The sequence below is a fragment of the Pygocentrus nattereri genome, chromosome 16, assembly GCF_015220715.1.
Source record: "Pygocentrus nattereri isolate fPygNat1 chromosome 16, fPygNat1.pri, whole genome shotgun sequence".
NCBI lineage: Eukaryota > Metazoa > Chordata > Actinopteri > Characiformes > Serrasalmidae > Pygocentrus > Pygocentrus nattereri.
The window spans coordinates 41,111,628-41,123,468 of record NC_051226.1 but is presented as its reverse complement, the minus strand read 5'-3'; the positions used below and the strand labels follow the sequence as shown (position 1 = coordinate 41,123,468).

The 11,841-nt window shown below is 44.5% G+C and overlaps 3 protein-coding genes across 10 annotated transcripts in view; all 3 read right to left on the bottom strand.

The window, feature by feature from the left end:
* LOC119265431 overlaps window positions 1–376 on the bottom strand; it is a 1,268-nt gene extending 892 nt beyond the window's left edge. Inside the window, exon 1 of the mRNA XM_037546159.1 lies at window positions 1–376. This exon is cut by the window's left edge and continues 892 nt beyond it. Within this exon, the coding sequence (XP_037402056.1) occupies window positions 1–372 (372 nt within the window). The 5' untranslated portion in view covers window positions 373–376.
* LOC108415667 (ribonuclease inhibitor-like) overlaps window positions 1–4,199 on the bottom strand; it is a 35,320-nt gene extending 31,121 nt beyond the window's left edge. Inside the window, exon 1 of the mRNA XM_037546158.1 lies at window positions 3,778–4,199. The gene's annotated coding sequence lies outside the window, so the exon portion shown is untranslated. The remainder of the gene's footprint in view (window positions 1–3,777) is intronic.
* Window positions 4,200–8,357: 4,158 nt separating this feature from the next.
* LOC108416234 (NACHT, LRR and PYD domains-containing protein 12-like) overlaps window positions 8,358–11,841 on the bottom strand; it is a 40,819-nt gene continuing 37,335 nt past the window's right edge. For all 8 annotated transcript variants that reach the window (XM_037546147.1, XM_037546151.1, XM_037546152.1 and 5 more), the window contains 3 exons: window positions 10,112–10,285; window positions 9,842–10,003; window positions 8,358–9,172 (listed from right to left, as the gene is read on the bottom strand). In XM_037546147.1, the coding sequence (XP_037402044.1) occupies window positions 8,851–9,172; window positions 9,842–10,003; window positions 10,112–10,285 (658 nt within the window). In that variant the 3' untranslated portion in view covers window positions 8,358–8,850. The remainder of the gene's footprint in view (window positions 9,173–9,841; window positions 10,004–10,111; window positions 10,286–11,841) is intronic.

Here is an 11,841-nt window from a genome sequence, read left to right as displayed (position 1 = left end):
GCCGTCAGAAGGCTTAGAGCAAGAGCCATCCACATAGAAGGAAAGACCACTAGAAAGGGGGGTGGACAGGACGTCCGGGCGAATAGAAGTCTCAGCGGCCAGGCGAGAAGTGCAGTCATGCAAGTCAAAAAAGGAAGAAGTGTGTGCATCAGACAAGGAAAGCAGGCGCATGAGAGCAGAGGACACAGAATCAAGGGCAGAGTGAGGACGGATAGAAAGATTTTCTGTGGCGAGAAGAATGTTCTCATAACCTGCACGGCGCTGGGCCGATAAATGCTGTGTGGAACAATTGTTAAGAAGCTGACACACCTGATGTGAAGTATGCAAGGTGAGGGCATGACCTAAAACGATTTTCTCCGCATCTTGTATCATGAGGGCACAAGCTGCGACCGCTCTGAGACAAGACGGGAGACCTCTAGCCGCAACGTCAAGTGTTTTCGAATAGTATGCGCAAGGGCGCACCCCCCCCCCCGTGGGACTGTGCAAGCACAGCAGCCGCGGCACCCCCAGACTCCGACACCCAGAGATGGAATGGCAGGTTGTAGTTAGGAAGGCCCAAGGCAGGTGCTGAACGAAGGGCAGTAAGCAGCGCCACATAGGCAGTGTTCATGGCATCAGTCCAAGTCAGGGAGGAAGACATGGGCTGTTCATGGGAGAAGGAGGCCCTCAGGGTCTTATCGTGGGTGGAGCAGTCGGGAATCCACTGTCTGCAGTAATTGATGAGACCCAGGAAGGACATCATGGCCTGTTTGGTGGCAGGTTTAGGAAGGCCTGTGATGCAAGAGACCCGGTCAGCAGAGAGCAGGCGTTGACCTTGAGAGAGTTCATGGCCTAGGTACTGCACACGCGGGAGGCAGAACTGCAACTTTTTCAGTGAAACCTTGAAGCCTAAGTCAGCCAGCCGTGTGAGAACCAGCTTGGAGGCATCAACACAGGTGCATTCGTCTGGGGCCGAAATCAGGAGGTCATCCGCGTACTGCAGGAGCACAGCGCCCCCAGGGAGGGAGAGGTCTGAAAGGAGGTCCCTAAGCGACGCAGCGAAAGCGGCAGGCGAGTCGCAAAAACCTTGCGGCAAACGAGTCCACGTATATTGGCGCTGATGGTGCGTGAACGCAAAAATGGGCTGTGTGTCAGGCTCAACCGGAATACTGAAAAAAGCGGAACTAACGTCAATCACGGTGAAAAATGCATGATGGCAAGGAACCGATGACAGAATTGATGTCACGTCAGAAACAATAGGGGCTATCGGCACCACTGCATCATTTAAGCGTCGCAAATCCTGTGTGAAACGCCAAGACCCGTCCGGCTTAGGAACCGGATTAATTGGGGTATTGTAGGCGCTTTGACACGGGACCACCACGCCCAGAGACAGCAATGTAGTGAGAATGGAGTCGATACCACGCAGTTTGTGTTCAGGCAGTGGGTATTGTTTCACATACACCGGTGTAGAATGTTTAAGAGTGGCCTCATACGGTTTACAATCTACACACCCCACGTCATCCTTATGGGTGGCCCAGACCGTGCGAGGAATGGAGCTGAGAGGCTTCGGGATGGTTGAGCTGTCAGAGGGAGAGAGAGAAAAGAAAGCAGGTGAAAAAGACTTATATGATTTGTTAGCAATCTGCAAATCTCTAGAGGGAGAGCCAATGGAAACAGACATGCGAGAGCCGCTGAAAGTCAGAGTAATGCCAAGGCGGCTCATGAGGTCACGGCCCATGAGATTAAACGGGCAGTCCGGCATAAAAACAAACGCATGGGAAAAACGGAGGAACTGATAGCGGGGGAGTGTAATGGGATACAAAGGGCTGACCAGTTATACCCACAGAGCTAGTGGTTCTAGATGACAAAGGGCCCTCATACTTAGGTCCGAGCGAAGAAAGAGTGGCACCAGTATCTATGAGAAAACTGAAGTCCACGCCCGACACGTTAAGCGAAATAACGGGAAGATCGTGGTTCTGGAAAGAGGAAAAAGTAGTGCTAAGATAAGCTTCACTCGGGACCAGACTCTGTGGGCAGCCCTATACTGGGGGAGGTGGAGGAAAAGGGCCATGAGGACGAGGAGGGCCCTTCGCCATTGCCTTCAAGTCCCTCGCACGTTTTCTACACTCTGGCTGCCAATGACCCTCCCTGCCACAGTAATGACAGTTCCCTGGTTTTCTATCAGGGGCTGGCCTGTCCGGCCTGCGGTTAGATCTGACCTGACCTGAACCTGGATTTCAAAACATTCGGGTCTTTCTCATTCACATCCATACCACCCTGGAAAATCCAAACATTCTTAAACCTTTCCCAAAACTTAACAATTGGCTCACCCTTCTCTTGCTTACATGAGGTTACTTGAGACAAATCCTGCCTACGCTGTTTGCGAGTGGACAGATATCTAGTCAACAAAGCCTGGAGCCTGTCCATAGCATCAGGTTCCGACCATATATAGCGAGTGGTGAGTGAATACGTCGTTCGCTTTTGGGATTTATCATCAGCGCTGGCGGCGCTGGCCTCCTTGTCCTTTTTAGAGCGCAAATGATATTCAGTAACCTTCTCGCGTCTATTTTCTGGTTGATCATTCTTAGGCGAGAGCATAGGAACGTTCTCCAATAAGTCAGACTCATCATACTGCTGACCCATGGCGAGACTAAGGACTAAACGAAAATCGGGCCCGCCCAATTGTTGACATCTAACTAGTTTGATGAGAGTAGACACCCATCGGACAGGTTCAACGTTAATGTCCGGCAGCAATTTCACAATATTGGTTAAGGTTGTAACATCAGGCGGTTTCACCTCGACCCCTTCCGGTCCGGACTGCCAAGCCATGGCAACAGCGAGGGAACTCCGTTCCGATCCCGGGGTCCACGGACCCGGTGGGGGATCGGGGCGTGTTCCAGGGTCGTAGTCCGGGTCTCTTTCCCCATCCAAGTCCGAATCATCATCATCGGGCTTGGGGACTTTAACTACAGCCAGAGACAGGGACGGGTCTGAGGTGTTTGGTCTGGCCTTGGGCTTTGCAGCAGAATCAGAAGCCTTAAGATCAGCTTTAAGAGCAATAAGATCTGGGTATAACCCCGGAGCGGCAGGCGGCGGAGGCTGATAAGGGGGTGGCAAGACGGGATTATTTGTTACCAGAGGAGCCATTGGGCTAGTAGGGGATACGGTGTTCATACTACAACATGATGCCTGGTTTGAGGGCAGGGACAATTTAGGGCCTTGCCTTTTGGCCTTAATAGACTTCGGAATTGTTTTCAGCACGCTTTTTGGAGTAAAAATCTTTTTAAAATCATCCCACACCTGTTTCATGTCATACCACGACGTATAACCCTCTTTCATGTAGGGGAGGTCCCATTGCGGATCCCCAATACCTTCATAAATCATTCTATGAGCAGAACTCAAATACCCTGCGTCAAAAGTCCCATTCCTAGGGTATGGCGGAATCTGAGGATTACTCTCAGTCCATCCCGCTAGGTTAGAGAGAAACGGGTCAACATAGGAGGCCAGATTACATCGCCTCATCCAATCAGCAGGTTTCTCATCCGGCTCTGGTTTGGGAAACGACGTACCCATATCAACAAACACAATACAAATACAAACAACACAAATCTTGGGAGTCAGAGGGATTGTGAGCATAAAACCACTAGGCGCCTAGGTTTGTACCCTCATTACAGGGGCAAAAATCCTGCTTCATCTCATACTCCCGCCCACCAGACAGGGCGGGGTAGGTTAGCTGAGCCAAAAAGGAGCGCAATATCGTCAACCAGGCAGAGGTCCAAAGGAAGGAAACGGACTTACCAGGTGAGGATATCACGTCGGGTCACCAAGACTGTTAGGAAGGGTCTCCTAGAACAGTGCTCTCCCTCAGAAACCAGAGAATGAAGCGATAAACCTGCTCGGCAATCCTACTAAGTCCCAAGACAGAGAGAGCTCTCGATGCAATAATGAACAACACTCTCGTAGAGAGATGAGAGTTTTATTCACAAAGCACACAGAAGAAGGGGAAGTCCCCTCTTTATAAACACAGAGAGCCCGTCCCACGTGCACGCAGGCAGCCAGGAAGGGCCCGACCACATTCTAACATATGTCGTAACCTGCTGGTCCATACATGGAGTTGTTTTTCTCCATCCCTGGATGTGCTCAGTTCAACATCAAAATCCAGTAAGTCAAAAGTGCAAGTGGTTTGCAGAATAAAAGAGGAACAATAGTTATTAACAGCCTGTAAGTATGCACAAAGGGCAGACACCCTTGCACCCTCAGCAGTGTCTGATTTTATTAATACATGTTAGTCACCGGGGAAGAGACAGGCCAAAGGAAAGTTAACCCTTTCATTCTTCGTACAAACAAAACTGTCGCTAAAGAGTAATATACGCAAACAGAAAAGAGGAAAAAGTAAGAAAAAAGTGCAAAAACACTGAGCTACTGGAAAGGCTGCCACCCACAGCGGCGCCAGAAGTTGTAAGAGGACTAAAAGTAAGAAACTGCCCCACAACTACAGAAAATACCAAAAGAGGCGTGAGCTACAAATGACTCTGGGCCATGTGAAGGTGTTGCTCCACCCAAAGCAAACAACTGAAACATGAAGTCTTCCCTCCCTTCACGCTGACAGGCTGACAGGCTTACAGGCTGACCGGCTGACAGGTTTACAGGCTTACAGGCTGACCAGCTGATGGGCTTACAGGCTTACAGGCCGACAGGCTTACAGGCTTACAGGCTTACAGCCTGACCGGCTGACAGGCTTACAGGATTACAGGTTTACAGGCTTATAGGATTAAAGGCTTACAGGATTACAGGCTGACAGGCCTACAGGCTGACCGGTGTACAGGCCTACAGGCTTATAGGTTTATAGTTTTATAGGCTTACAGGCCTACAGGCTTATAGGATGACCGGCTGACAGGTTACAGGATTACAGGCTTACAGGTTTACAGGCTGACCGGATGACCGGTTTACAGGATTACAGGCCTACAGGCTTATAGGCCTACAGGCAATGGCGTGTGACAGCTCCCTAGGCACATAATAGGGATGAAGATATCCCGACTGCAGATTATCTCCTTCACTGTCACATGTCCTGGGTTACACCATCTGATGTTAACAAAAAGCACAAGTCCTCCAACTTCACTCAGTTTAGCGTCCCTGTCCGCTCTCACGGTGGTGAAGCCAGGAATGACAGGTTTACAGGCTTACAGGCTGACCAGCTGATGGGCTTACAGGCTTACAGGCCGACAGGCTTACAGGCTTACAGACTTACAGCCTGACCGGCTGACAGGCTTACAGGATTACAGGTTTACAGGCTTATATGATTAAAGGCTTACAGGATTACAGGCTGACAGGCCTACAGGCTGACCGGTGTACAGGCCTACAGGCTTATAGGTTTATAGTTTTATAGGCTTACAGGCCTACAGGCTTATAGGATGACCGGCTGACAGGTTACAGGATTACAGGCTTACAGGTTTACAGGCTGACCGGATGACCGGTTTACAGGATTACAGGCCTACAGGCCTATAGGCTTATACGCTTATAGGCTTATAGGCTTACAGGATTACAGGCTGACAGGATGACCGGCTGACAGGTTTACAGGATTACAGGCCTACAGGCCTACAGGCCTACAGGCTTACAGGCTTAAAGGCTTACAGGATTACAGGCTGACAGGCCGACAGCAGAGTAAATTTCACTTGTTATTCTTTGTTTCACATTTCTAGTTCAGACTTTGTTTGAGCTGCTTTCAGTGTTTCTTTTGTTTGCCGTTTTCCCGCCTCTTCTTTTCCCTTCCTTGAGATGTTCTTCCCATTGTCACCTGAAATTCCTGTGCAGCGGGACCTCCACGGACCACCAATCAGTACATCGGCGGTTCGAGCCTGACGTCCCAAACTCACACTTCATTCCCCCAATAAACTTATCTAACATTCTTTCGCACTGGTTTTCATTTCTGCTCTTGGGTCCACCTCCTGCCGTCCAGTAACAGAACCTTGCTGCCCAAGAGTATTTTTGTTTCTTCTGATTAGAGAACACTAGCAGAACGGTTATAATTTGTCTGAATGTGAATATTTTAGAGCTTTCTGTTCTGTTTTCTCTCACATTTCTGATCATCAATCTGAGAGAAATCCTGTGTGGGTCACCTGCTCAGGGGTGATTAGCTGTGTTTCACTTGCATATTATCAGCCCAGGCATACTGACAGTGATGTTCGAGGTCTGTGTTGGGGCTATTTATCCATTATTTGAGTGGTGTTTAATGTTCTACCTGAGAAAAAGCTCCTTCACCTTCATCGCTACAACCAATGGCAACAATGTTTGCAATGATAGCAGGGGTAATTTGCATGAGAACACACACACACACACATTATATATATATATATATATATACAAAATGTGGAGGACGGATGATGATATGGGGCTGTTTTTCAGGGGTTGGTCTAGAACCCTTAGTTCAAGTGAAGGGGAATCTTAAAGCTCCAGCACCAAGACATTCTGGTGAATTCTATGTTTTCCACTTTATGGAACAGTTTGGGGAAGAACCTTTTCTGATCCAGCATGACTGAGCCCCAGTGACCAAAGCAGCTCCATAAAGGCCGGACTGGCTGAGTTTGGTGTGAAAGAACTTGACTGACCCTCACAGAGTCCTGACCTCAACCCCATCACACACCATTGGGATGATCTAGAACAGAGAATGTGAGCCAGACCTTCTCATCCAACATCCACATCTGACCTCACTAATGCTCTTCTGGACGAATGGGCACAAAGAAGCCATTGTAGCTGGAAAGGGGGACCAACTCCATATTAATGCCTATGGGTTTAGAATGGGATTCATAACAGCTCCTGTAGGTGTGACGTGGAGGTGTCCCAATACTTTTGTTCATATGTCTATGTATCATGTTTTCAATATAGTTATACATGAATGTAAATTGAAAAGTTATGTATATACTAATTTCCCTTAATCTTTTGTCTTATTTGAAGTAGTATCCTTTACTGTATAATTATTGGGTGATTTCTGGTGTCAATGTTTTAAACATGCTCTACAATTACATGACAAACACAGCGGATGCAGTGGAGGCGGGTGCTCCAGTTGTTGTTTGGAAACTCATTAGTTGTTTGGTCTCATTAAGGTGATGATTGGATTACAGGTGTGTGGGACTGAATCTTCTAAATATCATTCAGTTCACTGTTAGTTTTTCCCGAATGTTATGGAAAATCAAACAATCTTATTATTAAAACTCCAGATTTAATGAATGAGTTTATAAATCATTTCAGAGTTTAACATCAAATACTGCAGGACTGCTTACACTACACACAAACACACACACACACACACTCACACACTCACACAATACACACACTCACACAATACGGACACTCTCTCACACACACACACACACACAATATACACACTCACACAATACACACACACTCACACAATACACACACACTCACACAAACTGACACAATACACTCTCACTCACACTATATACACACACATGCACAAAAGATCTGAAGGCAGAAACATGCACAAGTATTGTGTAGTGCACACTGCCCTCTAGTGTCACTTCAAAGCTATTACATTTGTTCATTCAGCCTAATGAGAAACTGTAGAACGGACTCGGTTTATATCACAATACCTACATTTAGAGTCGGTTATTCATTCAGCCTAACGAGAAACTGTAGAACGGACTCGGTTTATATCACAATACCTACATTTAGAGCCGGTTATTCATTCAGCCTAACGAGAAACTGTAGAACGGACTCGGTTTATATCACAATACCTACATTTAGAGCCGGTTATTCATTCAGCCTAACGAGAAACTGTAGAACGGACTCGGTTTATATCACAATACCTACATTTAGAGCCGGTTATTCATTCAGCCTAATGAGAAACTGTAGAACGGACTTGGTTTATATCACAATACCTACATTTAGAGCCGGTTATTCATTCAGCCTAACGAGAAACTGTAGAACGGACTCGGTTTATATCACAATACCTACATTTAGAGCCGGTTATTCATTCGGCCTAATGAGAAACTGTAGAACGGACTCGGTTTATACCACAGTACCTACATTTAGAGCCGGTTATTCATTCAGCCTAACGAGAAACTGTAGAACGGACTCGGTTTATACCACAGTACCTACATTTAGAGCCGGTTATTCATTCAGCCTAATGAGAAACTGTGGATTGGACTAATAATCTCTTCTGGTAAGGGAAGATTCTTTGCTGTGGCCAAATAACTCGAGGAATCAAACTCTCAGATGCTTCAGTCTGAACAGGCTAAAGTAAATGAGTAATGTTCTAATCAAATGATGAATATTAAAGCTCACATAATACAAAGCAACTTATTTTTACTGACTCAAGACTTTTAGCAAGACTGGTGAAAAAAATGCTTCCAGACAGAGAAGTTAAAACATTTTATTTATTTAAGTAGAAGAATATGTATCACTGTGGTTCCGATCATATTTTTTAGCCTCTGCTAGGACAGCAGCTCACACCCAGACATACTGTGCATCAAATGTTGTGGCTCCCAAGGTCGTTTGACTTTGTTGAAAGGACAAAATGTCTCTTCTTAACATTTGGGCTTTGATGCCTGATCTAATCTGGCTTTAACACAAAGTTGGATTTCCCGCTCATCCACTGGTGTTCCTGTTATGTGCCACCACAGACTGTCTGGCCACCGCACTTCCGCACTTCCAACTTCCAACCTTTACGTTCCGTCAACATTACGTTCTAAATAAAAATTTAGAAAATTGATTTCTGACATTTGTGAATCGGTTCAGAATGTTTCACCTCCGCATCACGATGCACCTAAGAATCAAGTTTTTCCCACCCCATATGAGGGGAATATGTGATTCATTTATCAAATTTTTGTTTAATTCATTTCACACATTAATTTATTTGTCCTGTATGTTTTTGGAGGAGATTTGTGAGGATCTTTTGTAAGACCTGTCTCTGAACTTCTTAGTGCCCTGCACCCCTGTACCACAGTTACCCCCCTTCTCTGAAGGCTGCTCTGCTAGGCTACGTGTAGTTCTGGCTTCTTTAGACATGTCAGCTCCACCCGACGCTGGCGCCGGTCTTTCCCCGTACTCGCCGCTCGACGCTGGTCCACTTTCCTCATCCACTCCACTCACTGTTGTTTGTGGGCTATCTGTACCACCTCCAGAGAACCACCCAGTAATACTATTAACAATTTTCCTAAAAACGCCATCCAATCTGAAAGGAAAAACAAATAAGAGTTATTACATGTATTACTCACTAACCATCTCACTCTGTATGTGGCACCAGCACAGCTTTAGGGCTGAACTGATGCCCATAATTACAATAAATATGTTTAGTCACTGAAATTTATCATATCTTTTAATATTTAAAACGATTCATATCCATACTACCTACAAAAGTAACCAGTGGATTACCAGTAATTTGTACCAATGATTTACTGCAGAAATATAGAAATACTCTCATTATTTAATCTTGTTTTTAATGATCATACACATCAGCTTTTTTACATACAGCTTCTATATATTTTAGACTGTTTGTGCCTTTGTACTTGTAATGCTTCGACATTTAAAAGCTAACTTACTTCACTGCCTTTGAAAAATTGCAGGGATGAGAACAGAAGTAAAAAAAACAGTAAAATATTTTGCTTTAAGGTTACTAGTGAAAGGATCTAGTTAAAATCAGAGTTTAAAATAAGCAGACTGCGCATCCCATAGGCTTGTTATGCTTTGTATGTAAAAGTCACTTGACATTTTCAACTGATGTAGCCTGCAACATAAACCTCAGAGCAGGTTATGAGACTAAATGAATATGTTTGAGTTGATCAGATACCGAGTTAAATCCAAAGTTTTACATCTCTGGTCTTTTCTATCTGCGTTTACTTACTGTATATTGCATTTGGAATCCTTCAGCACTTCAGCAAGATCTTTCACTGAATTTCCTAGACTGTTTTCACGCAGGTCCAGAACTTTCAAGTGTGAGGAGTTTGATTTCAGAGCTACAACCAGAGCAGCACAGCCTTCCTCTTTTATACCACAGCTCACTAACCTACATATGAAGACAATCAGAGTAGACAAAAGTTTTAGTGAAGACAAAGTTTCTCTCTTGCTTTGTCACTTTAAAGCTCAGTTTTATCACAATGGTTAAATTACTTACAGTAATTTTTCTAGTTTACTCTCCTGAGTCTTCAGTACATCACAAAAATGCTTCAATCCTGAATCTTGAATTACATTTTCACTCAGATCCAGTTCTCTTAGGTGTGAAAGACTTGAAGAAAGAGCTGATGCCAGATCAGCACAGTCTTTGCTTGTGATATTGTTCTTATTTAGCCTGCAGAAAGAGTTCAAATAAAATTACTTAAGTTCAACTAAAATAAAATTCTGTACACACTCAAGTGTATGATATTCCACACTTAATATAAATGTAATATAATGAATTTAACAAAGTAATTTACTATCATAACGACAATGCTTATCATTAAATGAAAATTAGGGGTATAAAAATGCACCAGTGCTTCATGAAACATAAAGGACACAACTCAACTGGCTCAATTCTAAAATGAAAAATCAACTAGTAAATAAAATAAATTTAAATTTTAGTGTTTTTTTTTTTTATAGATTCAGTTGTTGTATGGAGAACCATGAACACAGAACCATTTTATACATGAAAGGTTGTTTGCCCAGTCAAATGGTTCTTCTCTATGATGAAAACTCTTTTTAAAATGTTAAACAGAACACCAAAAAGGCTTCAACTGTTTTATAGTCATAGAGCCCTTTTTTCTGTACTATATAGAACCCTTTTGTTAAGAGTGTAGATCCCTCCCCGTAATCTAATTTTGCATGAGTCAGTTCATTGATAGACATAGCAGTACTGTCTGTTCTCCACTACTGTATAAGTATCTTCTCAAGACATGTGTTTGTCCAGTGTATTAAAATAAAACCATGCCAAAATAAATCAGTATTGAATCAGTGATTCCCTCCCATTTGACATCTCTTGTAGTGATGGGTCGGTCGCGAACGATCCGGCTCTAAGAGTCGGCTTTCTGAAGTGAATGACAGGAGCCAGCTCCTGATTGTGAGCCGTTCTTTTTTTTTTTGGAAGCCGCACGTGATTGTTTAAGATGTGTGGCAGCGTCTGTGTGTCTACACTGAGCAGGAGGGGAGGGGCTACAGACACACCGCACAGTGAGCGCACGAACACGAGAGAGGGAGAGGCTCCTGCAAAGTTCGCTCGGAGACAAGAAAGAGAGAGAGAAAGTTGCATTTACATAGACAGAGGCTACACGCTGGAACGGTGAGGAAAACGTAGTAAAGTTTGGAGACATTTTAATGTGATAGACAGCTCAAAGGCAGAGTGTAGACTGTGCAAAGCTAAAATTTCATATCGAGCAGGCTCCACAAACAACCTGCACAGGCATATGAGAACTGTTCATCCATCCGTGCAATTAGAAGAGAAAAGACAAGCAAGAGAACCTGCTATTAATGAAGGTGCCAGTGTGTCAGGAAAACACTTTCCCAAAAAATCATCCCAGTCCTGTATGACAGAGAACGTGCTTCACTCCTAGAAAGGGTAGACTGTGTATTGTAGCAACATCTGTCCCCTCAGAGAGAATCTTCTCCAAAACAGGGCAGATGATAACAGAAAGGAGAAATAGGATCAACCCTGCAAAGCTGAGACCCTTGGTGTTTCCATTGAATGCCAATCTTCACTAGACTTGGAAAAACTGTCACCTGGATTCTGCTTTTTCTTTTTGTTTTGTACATCTGAATTTATATTTTCTTGGAGTGGTGTTTTGGTGAAGTGGTGTTTCACTGTACATGGTTGCAAATTTGCAAATAATATACAAAATCAGAGACTGGACGTTTTGTCTAATTGAGATGGGTCTT